This window comes from Suncus etruscus, chromosome 7 (assembly GCF_024139225.1).
Source record: "Suncus etruscus isolate mSunEtr1 chromosome 7, mSunEtr1.pri.cur, whole genome shotgun sequence".
Lineage (NCBI taxonomy): Eukaryota > Metazoa > Chordata > Mammalia > Eulipotyphla > Soricidae > Suncus > Suncus etruscus.
This window is the reverse complement of record NC_064854.1, coordinates 123,026,500-123,052,081: the sequence shown is the minus strand read 5'-3', so window position 1 is coordinate 123,052,081 and position 25,582 is coordinate 123,026,500. Positions and strand designations below refer to the sequence as shown.

At 44.0% G+C, this 25,582-nt stretch overlaps 1 protein-coding gene across 2 annotated transcripts in view; it reads right to left on the bottom strand.

Moving 5' to 3' along the window:
- Positions 1 to 3,700: 3,700 nt before the first annotated feature.
- Positions 3,701 to 25,582, bottom strand: part of RBM6 (RNA binding motif protein 6) — a 123,129-nt gene continuing 101,247 nt past the window's right edge. For both annotated transcript variants that reach the window (XM_049777328.1, XM_049777329.1), the window contains 11 exons: positions 24,205 to 24,302; positions 23,164 to 23,206; positions 22,974 to 23,055; positions 22,455 to 22,540; positions 19,859 to 20,005; positions 18,060 to 18,155; positions 17,095 to 17,355; positions 13,765 to 13,839; positions 11,424 to 11,521; positions 5,376 to 5,505; positions 3,701 to 3,945 (listed from right to left, as the gene is read on the bottom strand). In XM_049777328.1, the coding sequence (XP_049633285.1) occupies positions 3,820 to 3,945; positions 5,376 to 5,505; positions 11,424 to 11,521; positions 13,765 to 13,839; positions 17,095 to 17,355; positions 18,060 to 18,155; positions 19,859 to 20,005; positions 22,455 to 22,540; positions 22,974 to 23,055; positions 23,164 to 23,206; positions 24,205 to 24,302 (1,242 nt within the window). In that variant the 3' untranslated portion in view covers positions 3,701 to 3,819. The remainder of the gene's footprint in view (positions 3,946 to 5,375; positions 5,506 to 11,423; positions 11,522 to 13,764; positions 13,840 to 17,094; positions 17,356 to 18,059; positions 18,156 to 19,858; positions 20,006 to 22,454; positions 22,541 to 22,973; positions 23,056 to 23,163; positions 23,207 to 24,204; positions 24,303 to 25,582) is intronic.

Genomic DNA, 25,582 nt, shown 5'->3' with positions numbered 1-25,582 from the left:
GTTTTTGTTTTTTTTTTGAGTCACACCCGGCAGCGCTCAAGGGTCACTCCTGGTTCTATGCTCAGAAATTGCTCCTGGCAGGCTCGGGGGACCATATGGGATGCCAGGATTCGAACCACTGACCTTCTGCACGCAAGGCAAACGCCTTACCTCCATGCTATCTCTCCAGTCCCCAAACTAAGTCTTTGAGGACAAAATGTGAACAGTTTCTTCAGGGAAGATGCTATTTTTTTGGGGGGGAGGGGGAAACTTCTGTATACAGGGATCACTCCTAGAAAACTCAGGGGACTATATGGGATGCCAGAGACTGAACTAAGGTCTGCTGCTTGCAAGGAAAGCACCATACTGGGCCCGGAGAGATAGCACAGTGGCGTTTGCCTTGCAAGCAGCCGATCCAGGACCAAAGGTGGTTGGTTCGAATCCCGGTGTCCCATATGGTCCCCCGTGCCTGCCAGGAGCTATTTCTGAGTAGACAGCCAGGAGTCACCCCTGACTGAGCACCCCGAGTGTGGCCCAAAAACAAAAACAAAAAACAAAAAAAGGAAAGCACCATACTGGCTGTGCAATCTTTCCAGCACCAAGGGAAGATGCCATTGCTACCAAATGGGAATGAAGGTCATGTCATATCCAATAGCTTGCTGTACCTCTCGAGTTGTTCATCACAACAGTAATTGGTTAGTATCCATCTTCTCCAGTGGATCATCTTATTAACTCAGAGATTTAACATGGGTCTTGGTATCCCAAGCCCTACTAAGAGGAGACTGAAACAGTCATAGGCTAACCACTTAATAACTCGATGCTATTGCTGGGTGATTTAAATAATTTCTATGCTGGGGCCGGAGAGATAGTATGGAGGTAAGGCATTTGCCTTGCATGCAGAAGGGCAGTGGTTTGAATTCCGGCATCCCATATGGTCCCCTGAGCCTGCCAGGAGTGATTTCTGAGCAGAGAGCCAGGAGGAACCCCTGAGCGCTGCTGGGTGTGACCCCCCCTCAATTTTTTTTTTTATGTAAGTCTTCAGTAGAAGTACTAAGGGGTTGAAACGGTAGTACAGAAGGTAGGGCATTTGCTTCAGATGCAGCCAACCCTGCCTTGCACCACTTATAGTCCCCTAGAATACAGCCAGTATTAAGTCAGGAGTAAGCCCCAAAACAAAACAACAACAAAATCAAAAGAGTGTGAAGCCTCATCCCCCACCCTTTCTCCCTAGGTAACTTGACCTTACCTGCAAGACCCCGCCCATTCCTGGGAGGTGTCTTGGAAAAGGTAGATAAAGCCTTTGACCCAGGGGATTCGGGGCTTTTTTGGGGTCTGCGTTTTTGGTCTTGGGCCAGCACGGAGGTCAAATGGAAGATGGCTGAAAGGAGTTAAGATGCAGGCCTAGCTAAGAACAGCAATTGCTTAAAAGGTTATAATATAGGCGACACATGTGGTGAATAGGACGTGAATAAAATTGATGCTTCCTGATGCCTGTCTCTGGATGAGTCTGATTCTGCCGTTCACTTAAACCTGGGACCCGCCAGCTGGTTGGGGGTTGCGGAGCCACGTGGCCTGGGATGGCAGAGAAGAATTCCTTCTCCATCCATCCCCATCCACCACCATCATTATTTAATGCTTTAAACCTGGGACCCGCCAGCTGGTTGGGGGTTGCGGAGCCACGTGGCCTGGGATGGCAGAGAATTCCTTCTCCATCCATCCCCATCCACCACCATCATTATTTAATGCTACAACAGTGAAGTATTTAAATAATGCGTCCCACAGCTTACTCTTCATCTGGAAAACCGTCTAAGAAAATCTTTTGTTTTGGGGCCACACCAGGCGGTACTCAGGGGTTCCTCCTGGCTCTATGCTCAAAAATCACACCTGGCAGGCTCAAGAAACCATATGGGATACTGAGATTTGAACCCAGGTCTGTCCTGGGTCAGCCACTTGCAAGGTAAATGCCCCATCACTGTGCTATCTCTTCAGCCCCAGAGAAGAAAATCTTGATTTGTCTAAATCAGAAAAAAAGTGAGTCAGCTTTCAAAAGGCATTTGACCTATTCAGCAAAGTAAGTTGGGTAGTAAGATTCACCACAGTGCTACTGCAGACTATTTTTTGCCCCTGCCCTGCTAGCTCTCATCCATCACTGTTCATTCCTTCCCAAACACCAATTCTCTCTCTCACTTTCATACAGAATCCTGGGCCCATCCTAGGTTGGCAGTGTGTAAGGCAAATGCCCTACGGCTGTGCTGTCACTCCGGCCCAACAGAATACTTTTTGATCCTGCTGATATGTCCAAACTATGCTCTTACGTCAGAGATTGGTAAATAAAAACTGGTTCAGTTCTGTAACCTGATTCTGTAAATATTTAAATTTGGGAGCGGGGTGGGGACCATGACTGGCATTGCTCAGAGCTTACTCCTGGTGGGGCTCAGGGATATAAGAGGTGCCAGGGATAGAAAGCAGGTTGGATATGTGCAAAGCAATAGCCTTATTCATTGTACTATCTCTCATTTTCCAATAAGAATTTATTGATTATATATGATTTGTCAGTGGCTGCCTTCTCATCACAACAGGGTAATTGAAACACAAATCTTCAAACCTAGGTCTTAAAATGGTTCTCTAGATTTTTTTGTTTGTTTGCTTTGTTTTTGGGTCACACCTGGCAGTGCTGAGGGGACCATATGGGATGCCGGAATTCGAACCACTGTCCTTTTGCATGAAAGGCAAATGCCTTACCTCCATGCTATCTCTCCGGCCCCAATTCTCTAGAGCTTTACAAATTTTACCAACTCTTAACTTTATGCCTTCCTGACACTCATAATGACAGTTCTAAAAAAATAGTTTCTTTGAAACATCTTTAGTTGAAGACTGTCTTTTAATTGTGATCTCAACCATATCTGAGCGTATATGGTGATTACACATCTAGATTTTTGAAATTCTGTTTTGGGGGCACACCCCAGTGCTTAGGGCAATCCAGCAGCACTCAGGGGTTACTCCTGGCTCTATTCTCAGAAATTGCTCCTGGAAGGCTCGGGGGACCATATGGGATGCCGGGATTTGAACCACTGTCCTTCTGCGTCTAAGGCAAATGCCTTACCGCTGTGCTATCTCTTCGGCCCCTGTAGTACTTCTTACTATACTAGCTAGCATGTGGTCATAATGTGTGAAGCACTGAGTATCCAGTTGCATACTGATCCCCTCTGTAGCTATTTTCTCCAACAATGGAGAAGTCAGAAGAGAACTACACAGCTTTAATTAGTACTATACAAAAAGGTCTAGCTTTATAGAGAAATGGGAATAAACAGTAATGAGATTTTAGCTTTCTGATTAATAAAATAATGGGGGATGCCACAGTGGCTCAGGCTTACTCCTGGCTCTGTACTCAGGAATCACTCTTGGAAGGCTTGGGGAAGTATATGGAGTGTCAGGGATCGAACCCAAGTTGGCTACATGCAAGCAAGTGCCCTGCCTATTGTTCTCCAGCTCCCTAGTTTTTAGATTTAGTTTAGGAAAACAGTTAAAGAAACTGTAGCATTCATATAAGCTAGAGTTCAAAGGCCACACCCCAATGACACTGACAAGGCACATTTGAAAGGATCACTGCAGCAACAACTGCCATTTCTGCCGTGACTCAAAGAGGACCAAAAGGAAGGAGTCTCTCACTCTTACCACTACACCCTCTACTTATGGGAGAAAAAAATTATTAATAAAAAAATCACATTGAAAAAAAGTTTATTTAAAAAAGTTCTAGCAGCAAGAACAGTAACAAAACAAAAGGAGAGACGGACAAACAAAACAAGAAGGAGGTGTGTCTCAGGACATTGGCTCCGTTCTTTAATCAAGTTCTTTATATCGAGCAAACATGACTCTTCGAACAGCGTCTCGATAAGTTTCGTTGGACTGTCTCTTGCTGGTTCTTCCTGGAGGTCCCGCATTGGGTCCCCTCATTCGGCCTTCAGCCTGCAAAACAAAGACAGACAATGCAGTGGACTCCATTGAACTAGCTTCAGGGCTTTGACTCTAAGCATTCCTAAACCAATAAGGAGTAAAACATAGGAGAATTCTGGTCAATGTTTATAATAAAAACACACTTATTATTACTATGGTATGTTTTTTGTTTTTTGGGCCACACCCGGTGACACTCAGGGGTTCCTCCTGGATATGCACTCCGTATTTATTGTTCCTGGCTTGGGGGACCATACGGGACGCCAAGGGATAGAACTCTGGTACGTCCTGGGTCAGTCATGTGCAAGGCAAATGCCCTACTGCTGCGCCACTGCTCTGGACCTGACAAAGGTATACTTTATTTATTTAAGTTTTGGGCCACACCCTGTGACACTCAGGGGTTACTTCTGGCTATGCACTCAGAAATTTCTCCTGGCTCAGGGGACCATATTCCCATATGGTAATTCCCACTGGGGACTTGAACCAAGGTCCATCCTAGATTGGTCACGTGCAAGGCAAATGCCCTACCACTGTGCTATTGCTCTGGCTCTGTATGTTTTATTTTATTTTATTTTGGTTTTTGGTCATACCCGGTGGTGCTCAGGGGTTATTCCTGGCAGGCATGAGGTGGTGGTGGGACGCCATATGGGATGCTGGGATTCAAATCACAGTCTGTCCTGAATCAGCTATGTGCAAGGCAATCACCCTAAGCTGTGCTCTTGTTACTTTTTTTAACCTAATGATTTTCAGTCTTTTTTTTTTTTTTTGGTTTTTGGGTCACACCCAGCAGCGCTCAGGGGTTACTCCTGGCTCTACACTCAGAAATCGCTCCTGGCAGGCTTGGGGGACCATATGGGATGCCGGAATTCGGATCACTGATCTTCTGCACACAAGGCAAATGCTTTACCTCCATGCTATCTCTCCAGCCCCCAAACTAAGTCTTTGAGGACCAAATGTGAACAGTTTCTTCAGGGAAGATGCTATTTTGGGGGGAGGGGCACATACTATACCTCCTGCTGTCTCTCCGGCCCCGAATTTCAGTTGTCGTCTTCTTTTTTTTGGTTTTTGGGTCACTCCTGGCTATGGGCTCAGAAGTCGCTCCTGGCATGGGGGACCATATGGGACGCCAGGGGATTGAACCACGGGTCCGTCCTAGGCTAGCGCTGGCAAGGCAGACATCTTACCTCTAGTGCCACGCGCTGGCCCCGAATTTCAGTCTTAAACTGCCTAATATCTACTTCTTACTCTGTGTTAAGATGAACCCCATTCCAACTTTCTCCCCTCTTTTCCACTGTCAACTGAATTACAAAGGGTTCTGCATATACGACTAGAACCTAGTCATCCAGATCTATGTGCTTCCAGGTCTCATGCCCTTCACTAGCAGTGATGAAAGAGGGAAAGTTAAGTATATTTTGTTTATTACAATATAATGGAAAGCACTTCACCTCCTCCGCTGAAGCCAATCCAGGATGGCCATATCCAAGGCCTGCCCCTTTCTTCCAGCCAGCTGCTTGCTGCACACAGCCTCCTTTGCTACTGTTGTCCATACCTTCTTTGCCAACAGGTTTACGATCACTGCAAAAGAAGCACACGTACTTAAGATGCCTTTACTTTCCAGCTGATCTATTGGTGAACCTAATAAAAATAAAATAAAAACTTTGCCTCTTGATTAAACTTGCCTTCTCTAATATTTATTAGATTTATTAAATGGTTTCCAAGTGTTTACTATATACATAATTGGCTTTGTCTTGAGAATGAAGAGACAACTGAGATGGGGCCTTTTTATAAATGGGAAAAGACTAGAGGATAATATGTCAACATAGAGCACACAAGTACAGGAACAGAAACTGTGAGGGGCAAGGCCAGAAACGATAGGGCACATTGTGAAATGGGTCTCAACAAAGGGAGTTCTAGTGGTTTTCTAGCCACATGTGAAAAAAGGACCTAAAGGAAAGTGAAAGAAAATATTATTATGTCCAGGGGCCGGAGTGATATGATAGCACAGCGGTAGGGAGTTTGCCTTGTAAGCATATGGTCCCCCAGCCTGCCAGGAGTGACTTCTGAGTGCAGAGCCAAGAGTAACCCCTGAGTGCCGCTGGGTGTGAAACCCCCCCCCAAAAAAATTATGTCCAGGAGAGGAGAGAATGGTGGCATGGCTTAATTAGCAATGTAGTCACTAAATGAATAGAGAAGAAAAAAGAAGATGGGGGCCGGAGAGATAGCATGGAGGTAAAGCGTTTGCCTTTCATGCAGGAGGTCATCGGTTCGAATCCCGGCTTCCCATATGGTCCCCCGTGCCTGCCAGGAGCAATTTCTGAGCCTGGAGCCAGGAATAACCCCTGAGCACTGCCTGGTGTGACCCAAAAACCAAAAAAAAAAAAAAAAAAAAAAAAAATAAAAAGAAAAAAGAAGATGGGATCAGACCAGGCAGACAGTGATTATGATGCTACTTTAAAATAGGAATATAGGGGGCTGGAGAGATGGCATGGAGGTAGGGTGTTTGTCTTCCATGCAGAAGGAACACGGGTCAAGAGTGATAGCATAGTGGGAGGGCGCTTGCCTTGCAGGCAAATGATCCAGGTTTGATTCCCACATCTCACATGGTCCCCTGAGCCTTCCAGAAGCGATTTCTGAGCACAGAGACAGGAGTAACCCCTGTGTGCCACTGGGTATGGCCCATAAACAAAAACAAACAAAATTAAAAAATATAGTAGCTCAGCAGGCAGGAGCATATACTTGCATGTATGAGTACTGGTTTCATCTAGCACATGATCTTTTGAGCATCGCTGGGAGAGACCCACAAACATCAGGAGTAACCCGACAGTGGCTCCCAAAACCAGAAAGAAAACAGGAATACAGTAAGTTATCAAAATGGGCTTGAACATATTAGTGCAAGAAACTGTAGAGATGCTCAAGAGTACATGTCTGGCAGGAGGAATTCAGAGAAAGTATAGGAGGTAAGGTCACTGCCTGGCATGAGGCTGATTGAGGTCTGATACCCAGCATCATATATGGTTCACTGAGCACCACCAGGGGTTACACTCCTGGAGCACAGATTCAAGAATAGCCCCTTAACACTGCAGGGACTGCAGCCCTTCCTCCTAGAAAAAAGAGAACACACAGGATTGAGTGAGATGGCTCAAAGGGCTGGGCAAATACACGGTTTCATGATTTGCAGCAGCATCTCTGTATTCCCTAAGCACTACAGGAAGTGGCCCTTGCTGCACCATCAAAAAAGCACATGTCCAGGAGATAAAAGAAAACAGTAACATAGAGCTCAGAAAATAGAATTGAAGGGGATGGAGCCACGGGATTTGATGGTTTGTTAGTGGTGGCTGATACTGGGACCTCAGCTAGACCTGGGTCAAGAAAGTGGAATACCAAGAAACATTGAGGGTAGAGTGCAATATCTGGAATTATCAAGAAAATAAAACAGTAGGAGAGAAGACTAAGAAGAATGATGGGCCCGGAGAGATAGCACAGCGGCATTTGCCTTGCAAGCAGCTGATCCAGGACCAAAGGTGGTTGGTTCGAATCCCGGTGTCCCATATGGTCCCCCGTGCCTGCCAGGAGCTATTTCTGAGCAGACAGCCAGGAGTAACCCCTGAGCACTGCTGGGTGTGGCCCAAAAACCAAAAACCAAAAAAAAAAAAAAAAAAAAAAAAAAAAGAAGAATGAGAACCAGTAGAAAACAGTGTAAAGAGAACATGTGGCTAAGATAAGAGAAGGGGCCTTTCTGTACCCATCTCTGACTCTAAGCCTTTTCCATGCCATCTAAAATCTGACTCCTTCACCTTCCTCCTACAGCTCCGCATATCCAAAACTGCAGGTAAACACAAAAATAATAATAGAACAATCAATTGGATGTTTGATTAAGTGATCTCAATTTAGCATTCTTAAAAAAGTAAACAATAAAAATATGAGTGTAGGGGCCAGAGTGATAGCACAGCGATAGGGCATTTGCCTTGCACACGGCCAACACAGGACGAACCCAGGTTTGATCACTGGCATTCCATATGGTCCCCCAATCCTGCCAGGAGCGATTTCTGAGCACAGAGTCAGTAGTAACCCAAGTACCGATAGGTGTAGCCCCCCAAAAAATTTGAGTGTATTGTACATAGTGTTTTTCATAGACTTCTTTTCCAATTATTCATTGTCTCTCTCATTTCCCATCCCAGCTCATCTAGCCTCCTCAAGGATTTTCGCCATCAATCACTTCCCCTTGCCTATAAATATAAACTCAGCTCATTTTCTTATTATTTTATTTACCAACACTTAAACCTACTCATGATTCACAAAGACCAGAGAGGGGCTGATGAGGTAGCTCAAAGGAATAGACCATTCCCTGATAGATTGGTTTGGGCTGAGAGCTCTGCCACCTTCTACAAGTGGGGTCAGCCAGATTCCCCTTTCTGCCTGAAGGAATAGCAGTCCATCGCCACATCCAACATCCTTTGATAGAAAAGGTCTAGCTCCGGGCCCGGAGAGATAGCACAGCGGCATTTGCCTTGCAAGCAGCCGATCCAGGACCAAAGGTGGTTGGTTCGAATCCCGGTGTCCCATAGGGTCCCCCGTGCCTGCCAGGAGCTATTTCTGAGCAGACAGCCAGGAGTAACTCCTGAGCACTGCCGGGTGTGGCCCAACCCCCCCCCCCAAAAAAAAAAAGAAAAAAAAAAAAGAAAAGGTCTAGCTCCACATCCTGACACACTCCGCTCATCTTAACCTTATCGAATTGCCAAGCCAACAAATATGACCCATCTCTAAAGATTCTGGACCACAAATGGCCACATACCACCTAAAATTTCATAGTAGACTCGGCCCCATCTGATGAGAAAGTTGCACAGAAGACCCATCAAGCTCAGAGCCTAAACAAGAATACAGGAGGCTCAAATAGCACCAACCACAGCCCCGTAAATTCTTTTTTTTTTTTTTTTTTTTTGTGGTTTTTGGGTCACACCCGGCAGTGCTCAGGGGTTACTCCTGGCTCCATGCTCAGAAATTGCTCCTGGCAGGCACGGGGGACCATATGGGACGCTGGGATTCGAACCGATGACCTCTTGCATAGAAAGGCAAACGCCTTACCTCCATGCTATCTCTCCAGCCCCATTGCCCCGTAAATTCTTAGACAATGACTTTAGTAACGCCATTGAGTGATACAGTATTACAAATTAACCCTTAGTGATCTAAGGTTTTTTCTGTTTTGTTTTGTTTTTGAGTCACACCCAGCAGCGCTCAGGGGTTACTCCTGGCTCTATACTCAGAAATCGCTCCTGGCAAGCTCAGGGGACCATATGGCATGCCAGAATTCAAACCACCATTCTTCTGCATGTAAGGCAAATGCCTTACCTCCATGCTATCTCTCCGGCCCTGAGTAATTTAAGTTTTGATCGTTCTTTGTGTTTTCACAAACAACATGAAATAAATTTGTTTGTAGAAGAGGGCAGGCTAAGGTGGTGGGATTAGTGTTTAAACCAGGGGTCTCAAACTCAATTTACCTGGGGCCGCAGGAGGCAAAGTCGGGGTGATCCTTGAGTGCAAAGTCAGTAGTAAGCCTTGAACATTTGGGGGTGTGACCCAAACAACTAGAGATTCCTCTAGGGCAGGGCCACAAAATGTTGTACAGAGGATCGCAAATGGCCCGCGGGCTGCGAGTTTGAGACTCCTGGTAATGCCTGAAAGAATGTTCTAATAGCTTGGTAAATCACAGTGGTACCAAAAAGGGGGAAGAGGGAAAGATGAGAGAAAATACTTTGCAAATGGAAGCACTGGAGTTTGATCTCGGCACCTAGCACCCCCAAGTACCACCAGAAGTCATGAGCACTGCTGGTTAAGGCCCGCTAAATCAAACCAAATCATCACTAGATCAATATCCTGCTTAAAATTATTTTATAACCTCCCCAAACTCTCAAAGTTTGATAAGCATTATATTTAAAGAGCATGAAGTTCTTGAACTGTCTGTCTTCCATCTGCAGAGCCAACCTCATCTCCTGTCATTCAGCAATGGAGCCCAATGGTCAGTCCCATTACATAACTCAAAACTTTAAGTGCAGGGGCCGGAGCGATAGCACAGCTGTAGGGCATTTGCCTTGCATGTAGCCAATACAGGACAAACCTCTGTTCAATTCCTGGGATCCCATATGGTACCCCCCGAGCCTGCCAGGAGCTATTTCTGAGCGCAGGGCCAGGAGTAACCCCTGAGCACCGTATAGTTCCCTACAATTGATATACCCTTCCTTCCCTTTCCCAAATTTCTGTATCTGCTCAATGAGAAAAAAAAATCTAAGTTTCTTGAATCTGGACAGGTCAAAATCCATGTCATTTATCTGATTATCCCATGCCCTTTATTGTAGTACCTATATAAAGCAGGCTGTTCATAAACTTCCTCTAATTCTAGACTCATGACTTGTAAACTATAAGTACAGGCAGCTAAAGTATCACACAAGCAACCATTTCGCTTGTGAGAAAGTACAGGAGGTAATGGTTTGCCTTGCATGCATCAGATTCCAGGTAAAATCCCACAAGTAAACCCTAAAGTACCACAGTAGTTAATCCCAAACACAAGAGTCCTTGAGCACCACTGGGTATGTTTCCCCACTTATTGCGTGCATACACTTGGCTGTATGGCAGAGACTGAATACTTTGAACAAGGCACTGGGGCTCCAACAGCAAAGCTGCCAGAACCCCCCTCAGCACATATGGCCAAAGAGGCCCTAGAGATCAAACAGGTAGCCTCACACTTGCAACACAGGTGCCATAAACCATTGAGCCCTCCCTCTAGATCCCAGCAAACTGTTCATTTAGCACATATTAAAAAAAAATGATGGGGGCCAGAGAGATAGTATGGAGGTAAGGCATTTGCTTTTCATGCAGAAGGTCATTGGTTCGAATCCCGGCATTCCTATGGTCCCGAGATTACCAGGAGCGATTTCTGAGCATAAAGCCAGGAGTAACCCCTGAACGCTGCCGGGTGTGAACCAAAAACCAAAAACAAACAAAAAAAACAAACAAACAAAAAAAAAAAAAAAGAGAAAAGCCAAGAGCAATATAGCATTACTGGTGAGGAGAGAGAGGGTCCCAAACATGGGAATTCTAGCTCTGGCTTTGAGCTAGCTGAAGCAATCAGACAATCTTCCTTGCTAATATACATATTTGTTGTCTCAAGATAGGTAGTCAGTATTGGAGTGATAGTATAGCGAGTAGATGTCTTGGTTTACATGTAGCTGACACAGGTTCAATCCCCAGCATCCCATATGGTCCCTTGAACTTGCCAAGAGTGATTTCAAAGTGTTCAGCAAGGAGTAAGCCCGGAGCAGTGCTGGGCCAGAAACAAACAAAACAGATGGCCAAAAAAAAGGATGAACCTCACATTCAAGGAACTCAAAACCTATAGCTGATAATCAATCTCACATCACTGAAATGAATAAACAGAAGAACAGCTAGAAATGATTTCAAAGAGCTTGAGGACTTGACCAAGCTAAAAGGTCTTAGCTTACCTGTCAGTCTCTCTGGAGTATTTACTTCGTTTTCTTTCAGGAGAGTCAGAAGTCTGGAGCTTTTCCCTACGATCCGTCCCTTTCTCCTTAAATCTTCCCTGTTGGTAGGCAAAGGAACAGATTAAAATTTCCATCTGAGAGACTTGGGGTTGGGGAAAACTCACTTTATTCCTGGCATTTCTTCTGATCTGTAGGCGCAACTGGTAATTCCTAGCTACCTCTAGTTTCTTCACACATTTTTTTTTCTCTCCTTGGTCTTTGGGTCACACCCAGTGATGATCAGGGGTTACTCCTGGCTCTGCACTCAGAAATCGCTCCTGGCAGGCTCGGGGGACCATATGGGATACCGGGATACAAACCACCATCTGTCCTGTATTGGCTGCATGCAAGGCAAACCCGCTAGCGCTGTCTATCTACATAAAACACAGACTCTGTGTTTTAGTTTTGTTCTTGGGCCACACCTGTTAGGGCTCAGGGCTTACTCATGGCTCTGCATTCAGGGATCACTCCCAGTAGGCTTGGGAGACCATATGGGAGATAAAACCTGGGTCAGCCATGTTCAAAACAAGAGCCCTACTTGCCGTACTGTCACTCTTGCCCTCATTCTCTCTTTTTTTTTTTTTTTTTTGGGGGGGGGGGTGTCACACCTGGCAGCGCTCAGGGGCCACTCCTGGCTCTACACTCAGAAATTGCTCCTGGCAGGCTCGGGGGACCATATGGAAGGCGGGGTTTGAACCACCATCCTTCTGCATGCAATGCAAATGCCCTACCTCTATGCTATCTCTCTGGCCCAAGTCTTTAATATTTATTTATTTATTTATTTATTTATTTATTTATTTATTTATTTATTTATTGTTTTTGGGTCACACCCGGCAGCGCTCAGGAGTTATTCCTGGCTCTATGCTCAGAAATCGCTCCTGGCAGGCTCGGGGGACCCTATGGGATGCCGGGATTCAACCACTGACCTTCTGCACTCAAGGCAAATGCCTTACCTCCATGCTATCTCTCCGGTCCCACCTTCTCTGATTTTTAAACTGGGAAGCAAAGATTATCACTATTTTATCTACCTGGAGATCCTAATATTATCTTTAAAAAACAAAGAAGTTATGCTAATGTGGAGAATGGTAAAGCTACATACCTAAAGCACAGACTCGATAACACTGAAAAAATGAGATCTCAGCTGCAACCACCACATTTTGTAATGTGACATTCAACATAACAGAGAAGGTGTCAGGGGGTGGGGAGGATGGAATATCGGAACATTAGTGGAAGGAGTTGACAGTTACAATGGGATTGCTTAGTGTTTATTTTGGTTTTTGGGCCACACCTAGGGGTTACTCCTGGCTCTGTGCTAAGAAAATCCTGGCAGGCTCAGCTGCATGCAAGGTAAACACCCTACTGGCTGTACTACCGCTGGCCTCTGGGACTGGAGTTTAAATATTCTACATCTGGGGGGCTGGAGTAATAGTACTGCGATTGGATATTTGCCATGCACGAGGATGATCCAAAGTTCGATTCCTGAACTCCATATGGTTCCCTGGGCTCACCAGGAGTGATTTTTGTGTGTAGAGCAAGCTCTGAGCACTGATGGCTGTAGCCCAGAAACAAAACAAAACAATAAAGGAAATATGCCTAAAACTCAACTATAAGTAATTTTGTAAGTCATGGTTAATTAAATTTAAGCAAGGGGGGGAAGGCAATGTTGCTGAAACAGTACAGGAGTTAAGGTGTATGTTCTGTAAGCAGCTGATCCCAGTCTATCTGGCACCAGCTGCTCCCTGAGGTATCAATGGTGATCTCCAACTATTGGGGTGGCCTGAGCAATGCCTGGCACAAGCAGCACTACATTCTGAGGCCCTAAGTAATATTTGCCCATGAGACCCGGTAGGCTGTGAATCACTGGAACAGTTTCTAAAATCCTTGAGAACTGCTTTGGAGCCCATTCCATCCCCTTGAAAGAAAAGGCTTAACTTGAAACACAATTCACTAAAATATACTACACATCTTAATGTAGTTTTGAAAAATGTGGACATATCTTTTGGGGCTTGTTTTCTGAGTTCTTTTTTTTTTTTGGTTTTTGGGCCACACCCATTTGACGCTCAGGAGTTACTCCTAGCTATGCACTCAGAAATCGCCCCTGGCTTGGGGGGACCATATGGGACGCCGGGGAATCGAACCGCGGTCCGTCCTACGCTAGCACTTGCAAGGCAGAACCTTACCTCTAGCGCCACCTTCCCGGCCCTGTTTTCTGTGTTCTTAAGTAGAGATCAGAATATCCACAACTTCTAAATCAGAAAGTAAACACATTTGGTGTTGAAGAATACCAGGTCACCAGGCTCACCTCCCGTTCTCTCCTCTCCAAATAGGCAAGCTCCTGCTCAGACTGTTTTATTTTCCGATGGATTTCTAGGTTTTGCTGACAAGAGAGAGATTTCGATGAGTAAACATAACGTTAAACAACAACCTTAGAAATGATTGCAAAGGTGGGCTGCTGGCTGAACATGAAAAGTATGTAGGTGCATTTGTATAAAATGAACAATTTTATGAACCCTAAAATGAATAATTTCTAACTGGTACTGCTTTGGGTTCTAAGGCAAACATGTCACATAGGTTAACTACGTGATGCAGCAGAAGACAGAACTTTATACCATTTTATCCAAAGACACAAATATTTTTCCTATCACTAACATAACACTTACGGGAAAGGAAAATCTGAACAAACAAAAAAAACAAATGACTACATGCTCTGTTAATCTGTCTATCATTCACACGTACTATTCATCTTTTAGCCCCCGAGAAATATTCTTTTTAAGAGACTACAAGTTCTGGAAGAACAAATGGACTGATGCCTACTCTTACACGTGGCCCTTCTACATGCTGAACCTTCTTAGACATATATAAGAAATGTAATGTGGGGCTGAAGATAGTACAGCAGGTAGGGCACTTTGCATACACAGCCAACCGGGGTTCAATTTCCATCATCTCATTTCAATCTCTGTCAGGAGGGAGTGATCCCGGAGGACTTCCAGGTATGGCTTAAATATAAAACAAGGGCCCGGAGAGATAGCACAGTGGTGTCAAGCAGCCGATCCAGGACCAAAGGTGGTTGGTTCGAATCCCGGTGTCCCATATGGTCCCCCGTGCCTGCCAGGAGCTATTTCTGAGCAGACAGCCAGGAGTAACCCCTGAGCACCGCCGGGTGTGGCCCAAAAACCAAAAACCAAAAAACAAACAAACAAACAAAACAAAACAAAACCCCAAACACACACACAAAACTCCCAGCTCTGGTGAAAACATAGTAAGATTAAAAAGCAGTCAGGGAAAAAAAGGACTGTTGAACTAATTAAATAAAGCTGACCCTGGAAGAGTGACCTATAATACTGTAATAAACATGTAATATAAAGAAACAAAAAGAACTGTAATGTGTCCAGAGCAGCTCTAGAACAAAAAAGAAGGGAATTTCCTTTTTTTCTTTTGGAGTGGGGTAGGTTGTTACAGCCAGTGGTGTTCAGGATTTACTCTGAACTGGCTCTGTACTCAGGCATCACTTGTGTCGGTGCAGGGGACCATATGAAACGTGGAGATTGAATTAAAGTCAGCCATATACAAGGGGATTTCTTTGCATAGGATATTTGCAAGTAAAGGGATAGGAATGTAGTTTATGGTCTACTGTCCCATGGTCAGCATAATCTGCCAGTTCAATAGCCTCTAGACCTTTTTCTATGACAACTTTTTTTTTTTTTTATGGTTTTTGGGCCACATCCGTATGACGCTCAGGGGTTACTCCTGGCCATGTGCTCAGAAATCGCTCCTGGCTTGGGAGGACCATATGGGATGCCAGGGGATCAAACCGCGGTCCTACTACGCTAGCGCTTGCAAGGCAGACACCTTACCTCTAGCACCACCTTCCCGGCCCCTATGACAACTTTTTATTCATTTAATTTTGGATTTTTCTGGGTCACACCCAGCAAGGCTCAGGATTTACTCCTGTCGGGGTTTGGGTGACCACATGAGATGCTGGAGGAATCAAACTAAGGTCAGCCATGTATAAGGCAAGTGCCTTGCTCTCTACTATTTCTCAAGCTCTCATTAACCATTAATTATATTTTCACCGGAGCTGTATTTTGTTTTTTTTTGTTGGTTTTTTTTTTTTTTGGTTTTTGGGCCACACCCGGCAGTGCTCAGGGGTTACTCCTGGCTGTCTGCTCAGAAATAGCTCCTGGCAGGCACGGGGATGTGCCGGGGATGGGACACCGGGATTCGAACCAACCACCTTTGGTCCTAGATCAGCTACTTGCAAGGCAAACACCGCTGTGCTATCTCTCCGGGCCCCTGTATTTTGTATTTTTCTTTTCTTTTCTTTTCTTTTTTTTTGGTTTTTAGGTCACACCCAGCAGCGCTCAGGGGTTACTTCTGGCTTTATGCTCAGAAATCGCTCCTGGCAGGCTCAGGGGACCATATGGAATGCCGGGATTCAAACCACCGTCTTTCTGCATGAGAGGCAAACCTCTTACCTCCATGCTATCTCTCCGGCCCCATGTATTTTGTATTTCTTAGTTAGGTAACTCAGACTAATTCTCTCTCCCTTACCTGATCTTGCAGCATTTTCTAGAGAAGCAGGTTAAAGCAAACTTTTTTTTAATACGAAGAACCAAAGTCCATCCAGAGGACTTATTTATATAGTCAAATTTATTTAGAATTTGGCTTCATCAATAAACATAAATGAGAAAAGAGGAGGGAGGCTCAGTTTCAGTTTAACACTAAGAACTGATGTTGTGTCAAGTCTTCAATATAGGAAGAGATGGTAGAATGAGGCACACCTTTGGGGAAAACTACATACTTAGAACAATCAGATGAAGCCACCACATACCAAAGAAAAGGGGAAGAGCTGAGGTACAAGTGCAACGTTAATGGGAACTAAGATAAAAAACTCAGCTAGTGAGATTTCTTTTTTTCTTTCTTTCTTTCTTTTTTTTTTTTTTGGTTTTTGGGCCACACCCGGCATTGCTCAGGGGTTACTCCTGGCTGTCTGTTCAGAAATAGCTCCTGGCAGGCATGGGGGACCATATGGGACACCGGGATTCGAACCAACCACCTTAGGTCCTGGATCGGCTGCTTGCAAGGCAAACACCACTGTGCTATCTCTTCGGGCCCGCAAGTGAGATTTCTAACAAAACAAAGGGGTCTTTCCTGAGTTTCTCATCCATGACTCCTTTACTCCCCACATGATTAAGCAGCGTGTGTCTGGTGCTCCAGTTGTGCTATTTAATGGGTCTATACTTGGAAAAAATTTTTTGATGGTGGACAGCCTTAAAAGTAGAAGAACTGTAATTTCTGAGTTCAGAGCCAAGAGTAACCCCTGAGCACTGCTGGGTATGGGCAAAAAACAAAGATTAAACTAAATAAAACAAACAATAAAACCAATAAAAGCAGAGGAACTCGTAAATAAAAGGTGGACAGGCAATTCATTGTGGGATGGGAACCAAACCTCAAGGCTAATAACAATATGAGTGCTCTAAAACTGAGCTACAACTCCCAGCCACATTGAACCCATTTAATTACAGAACTGGGATGATATATAGGCTGAAGAAAGTCAGCACAAGCTTCTTTATTTCTTGAAATCAGTGACAGGAATAAACCATTTGAAATGTCAAGGCCACATTCCTAATACCTTGTGCAGATCTGAGAGTTGCTGGTGTTTGATCAGAACTTCTTTATTGGGAAACTGCCTTCTGCAAAGCAGACAAGCCAGTTTATTCCAGTCCGTGAGTTTGTCTTCTTCATTTTCCTTCTTGGCCATCTCCTCTCGCTGCTGAAGCTGTGCTATGCGGGGTTGTGGAGGAGGGGTCTGCTCCTCCTCTTCTTCCTCCTCATAGTCACTATCTCCTCCATATTCACCCAGGAGGCCAATCAGTGGGTTCACTACCTTAGGCTGGAAGGAGAAGGGCAAAGTATTAGCATCGCATTCAGCCTCTATTTTGCAGTGTATGTTTTGGATACTCTGATACGGACATCTCATTCATTTGCTTTTACTTGGAATAGTAGCCTGCGTTCAAAATAGGACCACTAGAGAGATAGTACGAGATAGTACAGGAGTTAAAGTGTTTAACTTGCACGGAGCTACTCTAGTTTAATCCCCGGCACCACATATGGTTCCCAAGTATAACTGGAAGTGGTCTCCGAGCAAAGAGCCAGGAATAAGCCCTGAGCACTGCTGGGTACACTCCAACACTCCCAACCCTGTTTTCAAACCTCCAAATTAGGTCCCTTGAGTAGAGGGCCATCGCAGCACTGTTTACCCTGGGTCCTCACAGTGAACCATATACATGATTGGCTGAGGACTGTTGGGAGGGGCCGAAGGCCTCCAGAACATTGCTTAGGAGGTCACCTGCCCCAAAAGGGGGTGTTGGTTGGAATGGGACACAGTAAAGAAAAAGAATAGATCATTGTCTCTGTTCTGTAGCAGGACTATTAAAAGAGAAAAGTTTACCTCATGCTTAAAAATCAAAAGGACTCCTTGTTTGGGAGACACAGAGAACTAAAGGACCACCACCAAAACGAGGCATCAACCTGTAAAACTTCCTTTCCCATTTGGAACTAGTCCAAGCCTAGCCCCGGGCATTGGTTTAGCCTTACTGGTGGAGGACTCTCTTCCTTCTTCACAGTGGGAGGCAGCGGCTTCTTAAAGACATCCTCTGAGGGTTCCATCCCCTCACTGGCGTTTTCCTGAAACTGATCACACCAGAGGTGGTTGTTATGGTTTTTAATAATACTCATAAAAGCTAAATAACTTCAAGGGCTGGAGTGATAGTACAGCAGAAGGGTGGTTGCCTTGCATACGGTGGAACAGGACAGGCCTGGGTTCGATTCCCAGCATCCCATATGGTCCTGGGCACCTGCCAGGAGAGATTTCTGAGTGTAGAGCCAGGAGTGACCCCTGACCCCTGAGTGCTGCCAGGTGTGGCCCCCTCCAACAAAAGGCTAAATTCAGCTTACTAAATTTAATTTGATTTTCCAAATCTAACTTCTGGCATAAAAGTAACATTGCTAATAGTTTCAAAACAAACAAAAACTCTTAAAAAGTTTTGTCAGATACCAGATGAGGCATTATATAAATTATTTCCTCCGGGCTTTTACCCACTTGAGGAATTAGTATCCTCATTTTACACAAAAAATTAGAAATACAATTAAAAAGAATAATATTTGGCAAAAGGATAATCCAAATAATAAACCAGCATGAGTCAAGGAAAGCTATTAACTGAACCACAAATCAGGGTACAAATCTAATTGCTTAAAAATTTTTTTTTTTTTTTTTTTTTTTGGTTTTTGGGCCACACCCGGTAACGCGCAGGGGTTACTCCTGGCTATGCGCTCAGAAGTCGCTCCTGGCTTGGGGGACCATATGGGACGCCGGGGGATCGAACCGCGGTCCGTCTCCTAGGCTAGCGCAGGTAAGGCAGGCACCTTACCTCCAGCGCCACCGCCCGGCCCCGCTTAAAAATTTTTTAATTTTAAGTCAGAAAATTAAAAATAGGTTCTATTGGGGCTGGTATGGTGGTGATAGAGGTAAGGTGTCTGCCTTGCCAGCACTACCCTAGGATGGACCGTGGTTCGATCCCCTGGTATCCCATAAGGTCCCCCAAGCCAGGAGCGACTTCTGAGCGCATAGCCAGGAGTACCCCTGAGCATCACCGGGTATGGCCCAAAAACCAAAAACAAAAAAAAAAAAAACAAAACAAAAACAAAATGAAACAAAACAAAAACCAATAGGTTCTATTTTTGATACTGAGACTTCATCCTTAGGAACTAATTTTATTTTATTTAATTTTATAGGAATTAATTCTAAAAGGAGAAATAAAATGCTAAATATTCATGACAGTACAAAATTAGACAAGGAATGAGGAATAAAATGAGAATACAGTTTACTGTGAAGTGTTTTTTTGTATCATCAAGGCATTATAAAACTTAAAACACAGGAAATACTATGAAAATGAACAGAGTGCAAAAATGCTCTATTCAAATAATTACTCCCACAGAACTATTTCTACAGACAAAAGCAGTGACAGGGCATAGACAAGCAGAATTGTCTAGTGTGAAGGGGCTGGGGCTTGAGCTGAGTCACAGGGCCACCATTCAGCTTCTACATTTTTTTGGGGGGCGGGGGCACATCCAGTGACGCTCAGAGGTTATTCCTGGCTATGCACTCAGAAATCTCTCCTGGCTTGGGGGACCATGTGGGATGCCGGGAATCAAACCCAAGTCCATCCTGGGTCTGCCTTGTGAAAGGCAAATGCCCTACCATTATGCTTCTACTCAGGCTCCTCAGCTTCTACTCTTGTTAAAATGTACTATCATGGGTTGTAAGAAGTAAGAAACTGCCCTGTCTTCCTAATTTTAATCTTTGAAGAAGAGAGCAGATTCATAAGCCCTTTTACCTTCGTCACACCTCTGTCTTTTTTCTCTTTGTTGTCTCTTTTAGAAGTTTCCTTTTTGGTACTTGACTTCCCTTGACTGGTGGCTTTCTTTTCCTTAATTTCATCTTCCTCAGGAGACCCAGGGTCTTGGGGTACAAAGACTTCTTGCTGCAAAACAGTCAGACATTGACATTGTTAAGTCTATAGAATGCTATACCTTTTGCTTGCTTGATTTTGGGGTCACCTGGAGGTATCAGAGGCTTCTCCTGGCTCTGTGTTCAAAGGTTACCCCTGGTTTTGATCAGGGAAGCATATAGTACTGGGGAGCGAATCGGGGAGCTCCAGCCTTCAATGTTTCATTTTTCCAGCAATTCCAGTTCTCAGAAGTGTAATTTCTTTTTTTTTTTAAAGTTTTTTTTGTTTGTTTGTTTTTGGGCCACACCCGGCGGTGCTCAGGGGCTACTCCTGGCTGTCTGCTCAGAAATAGCTCCTGGCAGGCACAGGGGACCATATGGGACACCGGGATTCGAACCAACCACCTTTGGTCCTGGATCGGCTGCTTGCAAGGCAAACGCCGCTGTGCTATCTCTCCGGGCCCCAGGAGTGTAATTTCTTTCTAGGAAAAAGAACTGGGTTATTCCTGGTGGTGTTCAGAGGACCATTGGAGGACCAGGGATTGAAGCTAGATTGGCAGTGTGTAATACTTCTTGAATTACCTAGCCCTGGAAAAGAACATTTTAAAAGACTCTCTCCAGGAATCAGGACATATCTAAACCATTCAATGTCAATTTTTCTTAGAACAGCCCTGTCCTTATCTGCAAGACGAACAAGCATTACTGAGATGAGATGTTTAAAATTACTTGGAATACAACTCGATGTAAGATTTGAAATAAAAAAAAAAAAAAAAGCAAACTAAGGTCAGATATGTAACTCAGTGATGGAGTGTTGTCCTTAACACAAGAGACCTAGATTAAGTATCGAGTACATCAAAATACCAGGGGCCGAAGTGATAGTACTGCGTAGGGCATTTGTCTTGCACATAGCCAACATGGGTTCAATCCCCAGTATCCCATCTGGTCCCCCAAGCATCTCCAGGAGTAATTCCCAGAGCCAGGAGTAAAGTCCTTGAGTATTGCAGAGTGTGGCCCCAAAATCAAACCAAACCACAACAAAAATCCCCACCAGACTAAAGATAAGGTACAGAGTGTGACTGTTAGTACAGGATCTAGAGAGAGTGCATGGAATAAGGCATTTGACTTGTATGTAGCAGACCCTAGTTTGGTCCCCAGTATTTTGCAGTCCTCCAAGTATTGCCAGAAGTGAGCCCAAAGCATAGATTCAGTATAGTCACTGAGCATCTGCAGGTAAGGCCCAAACACACCCCACAGACGACCTAAGTCCCCACAACCTCCCCCAAACAACTAGAAAGCAATTAAAATAGCTTCTGAGAACAAAGAAATACTTAGTTCCCATATACTAAAATTCCTTTACATTTCAAGTACAGATACTCCTCGCTTAACAACCAAGTTCCGTCTCAACGACTTAAGCGAATTGGTCGTTAAGAGAGGAACTGCATGTACTGTGTACAGTAGTACAGTATATGCAAAGTACTTGGCAATACAGTATTCTGAATAAGTAAAATAATGAGAAAGATCAAACTAAAAACTTCCGTTTGTTTTAATTTGCATAGGTTGTGTAATTTATACATAGTACTGCAATGTATTACAGAACATAAAGTTAGGAAAGTAGGTACACTGAAGCACCAAAAACCACAGTACTGTGTAACCCCACCTCGCAATCTTCTTGTAACCAACCCCACCTCACAATCTTCTTGTAACCTGACCTACAAGAAAGAGCATCCCAATTCTGGGAGGGGCCTTGGGAGGGAATAAAAGCCTTTGACCAGAAGGGCAAAGAGAAGAGGATTTACCTTGATGGAGAAGTAGTAAGAGGAGAGGTGGCTGAAAGAAGCTAGATGCAGGGCAAGCTGACAAGACCATGCTTAAAAAGGTTTAAGATTATAGGCCACACATGTTGGCCAGGGCAAATAAAGCTGATATTTCCTGAAGCCTGTTTGTGAGTGGATTTTCTCCTCGCCACCACCCTGAACCGGTAGACCCGCTAGCTAAAGGGGTTTGGAGCCATGTGGCCTGGTATGGCAGAGAGACGTCCCACCATTTATCCCATCACCATCCACCACCATCCAAGCCCATCCAAAGGGCTCTGATGCAACAGTACTGTACTATAGAGTGTACAAGATGGAAAAAAATAACAGTGAAGAGATGATTGTAAGTGTGAGTGGTCAGTAAACAGGTAGGTCTTTAAGCGAGGAGTATCTGTAATCAATATTCAAATTACCAAAGGGTTAAAATCCTTGACACAAGAAATTTAGGGGCCAGAATGATAGCACAGCGCTTGCTTTGCATATGGCTGACTGGGACGAACCCAGGTTCGATTGTCAGCATCCCCTATGGTCTCCCGAGTCTGCCAGGAGCGATTTCTCAGTACAGAGCCAGGAGTGGCCCAAGCACATCCAGGTATGGCCCCAAAACAAACAAAGTAAGTATGATTCTAAAAAAAAAAATCATTAGCAAAGTAAAGAAAAACAAAACCTCACCTGGGTGTTGGGGTCATAGTAAGTTTCTGACAAAGGGTCATAATAATAGCCAGTAGCAGAGTCATATATGTAGCAGTCAGAGGATGCTAGAAGGAATAAAACCAGAGCCTGTTAGTCTCCATCCAGTGAAGCCCTTATCAAGGCTTACCTAAGAAAATTTTAGCTGTTCATTCTTTCAATTATAGGTCAATTTCAATAGTTCCAGAACCACCACCTCCAACAGTCAGCAACATCTCATCAGTTTTGTGGTCACAAATATTTCAACTAATGAGAATAATAATGAAAAAGAATGTAAAGGGGCCGGGAAGGTGACACTAGAGGTAAGGTGTCTGCCTTGCAAGTGCTAGCCTTGGACGGACCGTGGTTCGATCCCCAGGTGTCCCATATGGTCCCCCCAAGCCAGGGGCAACTTCTGAGCGCATAGCCAGGAGTCACCCCTGAGCATCACTGGGTATGGCCCAAAAACCAAAAAAAAAAGAAAAAGAAAAAGAATGTAGAAATTTTAAAAAGGTCACTTACACTGTTGTCCATGTCGATTTGCATCTGAAGACCAATCTGAATTTCTGCCACCTCCTCTCCTATCTCGGAAATATTTTTTACCCTGTCACAGGAGGGAAATTAAAATTATGAACCATTGAATAGCCATTAACCAGTCACAGATAGATCAGATCAGATTTTAACAGAGCTCTCCACCACTGCTGATACCTACCTGATAGTAGTTCATATGGTCAGAATGGTCCCCAGAATCATTTCTGCAACAAATAATAACATGTCACTAGCGAAATGACACTTGAGGAGTGACTAACCCTACATACCTGCCAAGAAACTCTCCCCTATCCTGCAGGGAAAAGATCCATCTAGAGATCTAGTCAGTCTGGGATGCAGAGACTCTTACGAAGAACAGCAGGAATTTTTACAAAGCTGTGTACTAGATCAAAATAGTAAGTGAGATGATGAGGATGCGCAGTAAGATCTGTCCTTCCCTGTTTTGCAGTCCTTCCTATATGATGTGCCTTGCTCCCATCTTACCTCTTCTGTGATTAAGAAGAGTGAAGGGAAAGAGAAAGAGAGCTACAATGATATAATCAAGATCAAAGAACTGGGATGTGAAGAATCTCTTTTTCCCCTTGGCTTTACCACATCTGGCATTGTCCAGGATTTATTCCTAGTTCTGTGTTCAGGGGTAATGGGTAGTGCTTGGAGCATCATATGTGGTACTCAAGAATGAACCAGAATTGTGACCACAGCAGCTACTTGTCTCCTATTTTCACTTTCCAGTCCTAGAACTTATTATTTTTCTGGTTACATTTGAGGGGGCTCAACACTCCATACGCAGCGCCAATAGTTGAACCAAAGTGGCTTCATACAAAGTAAAAACCTGGGTTAGACATGCAAAAGACAATAACCTTACCTACTGTACTATCTCTCTGGCCCAAGACTCTATTTTCTTAGAACTATAAGGGACAAGAATGTGTCAAGATTTTTCTGTATACCCAAGACTCTACCATGATTTGAATCCCAAATGTAACTAGCAACTAAGTGGAAAAACAAAGTACCTAAAACTACTAGTTAGAAAAATCCTAGAGTCAGAACAAAGCAGAGTCAGAAAAGAAATACAAATATAGGCATCTACAATGTTCTACAATAGGAAGGCATCATATCTTACTCTCTCTGTCTTTCCAGCCAAGAGGAGAAGTTTCCTGACATAAAACCTGATGATGTAGCATAAGGGATCCACCACTGTGCTTACCTTCGTTTTCCAGTAGCCAAATTTACAGCTACCATCTTCCCATCAATGCTAAATGGTGGATCAAGATTCTGCAAAATCTTAACCACACGAAGAGCTTCCTGGGAAATGAAAAGTTTTGGTGAGAAATAATTGACACATGTATTACTGTATAAGTTAAGGCATAAAGTTTGATGCCTTAATTTGAAGTTATGAAATTACCACTGTATTCCAGCTAACATGCATCTTTTCATTTAGATAGTATTTTCCTCATGATAAGAATTCTTAGAATTTCTCTTAATTTTTTTTTTATAAATAACATGGTAGTGGTACCTATTGACAAGATGTTATTCATTCTTAGTTATTATTTATCTACTAAATGGAAGTGCACACCCTTGGATGATTTTCTTCTAACACCCACCCCCCATTTTTGGTCCATACTGGGCAGTGAATAGAAGTTACTCCTGGCTCTGCACTCAGCAACTACTCCAGGTGGTCTTTAAGGGGCCATATAGATAGGAGGATTGAACCTAGGTCAAGCAAATGCCCTACCCATTGTACTACCATCTCAACCAGTTTTTATTGGGAAGTGTACACACACAGTGCTCAGGGCTTACTCCTGACTGAACTCTGGGATCATTCCTGCCAAGCTCAGTGCTGGGGAGAGCCTGGGTGACCACATGCAAGTCAAGTATCTTATCTATTGTACTATCACTACAGCTCCTAACAACTCATTTAACCCTCCAATCCTCAATCCCTTTGGTAACCACAAATTTGATCTCCTTTTCTCATTTTATTACTACTATTTTGAGGTCCTGGGGATGGAACCTAATACCTCACATGCAAAGAAAGTGTTCTTCCACTGAGCTACATATATCCTAGACCAGGGGTGGCGAACAAGTTCAACACAAAGAGCCAAAACAGATAAACACTCACACAAAAGCATCTAATTTTAACAATAATATATTAAACACATATTGCATTTTACCATTTAAGTGAGGGTAAAAATCCTGCAATGATGGTGAGGATGTGCTGCATCCTCCACACTAAGAACTAACGGCAAGATGTGACCCAACATGTGACATACGGGTCCCCCCCCCCCCTCACTGGCCCATGCAGTTGTTCCTCAGAAACCCAAACTTGGCAAAGAGAGCCGCGTGTTTGCCACCCGTCCTAGACCCTAGAGCTTGGCTTTATTTCTTATTTATTTATTTATTTATTTATTTATTTATTTATTTATTTATTTATTTATTTATTTATTTATTATAGTTATGCCTCTCAGAAACACCAGGGTGGAGCATAACACTCGTTCAGTCAAAGCATGAGCTCCAGTCCTTTCGAGTTATTATTGGACCTTAAATTACTAGTTATGGCTCTGTGCATAGAAGTCGCTCCCAGGAGC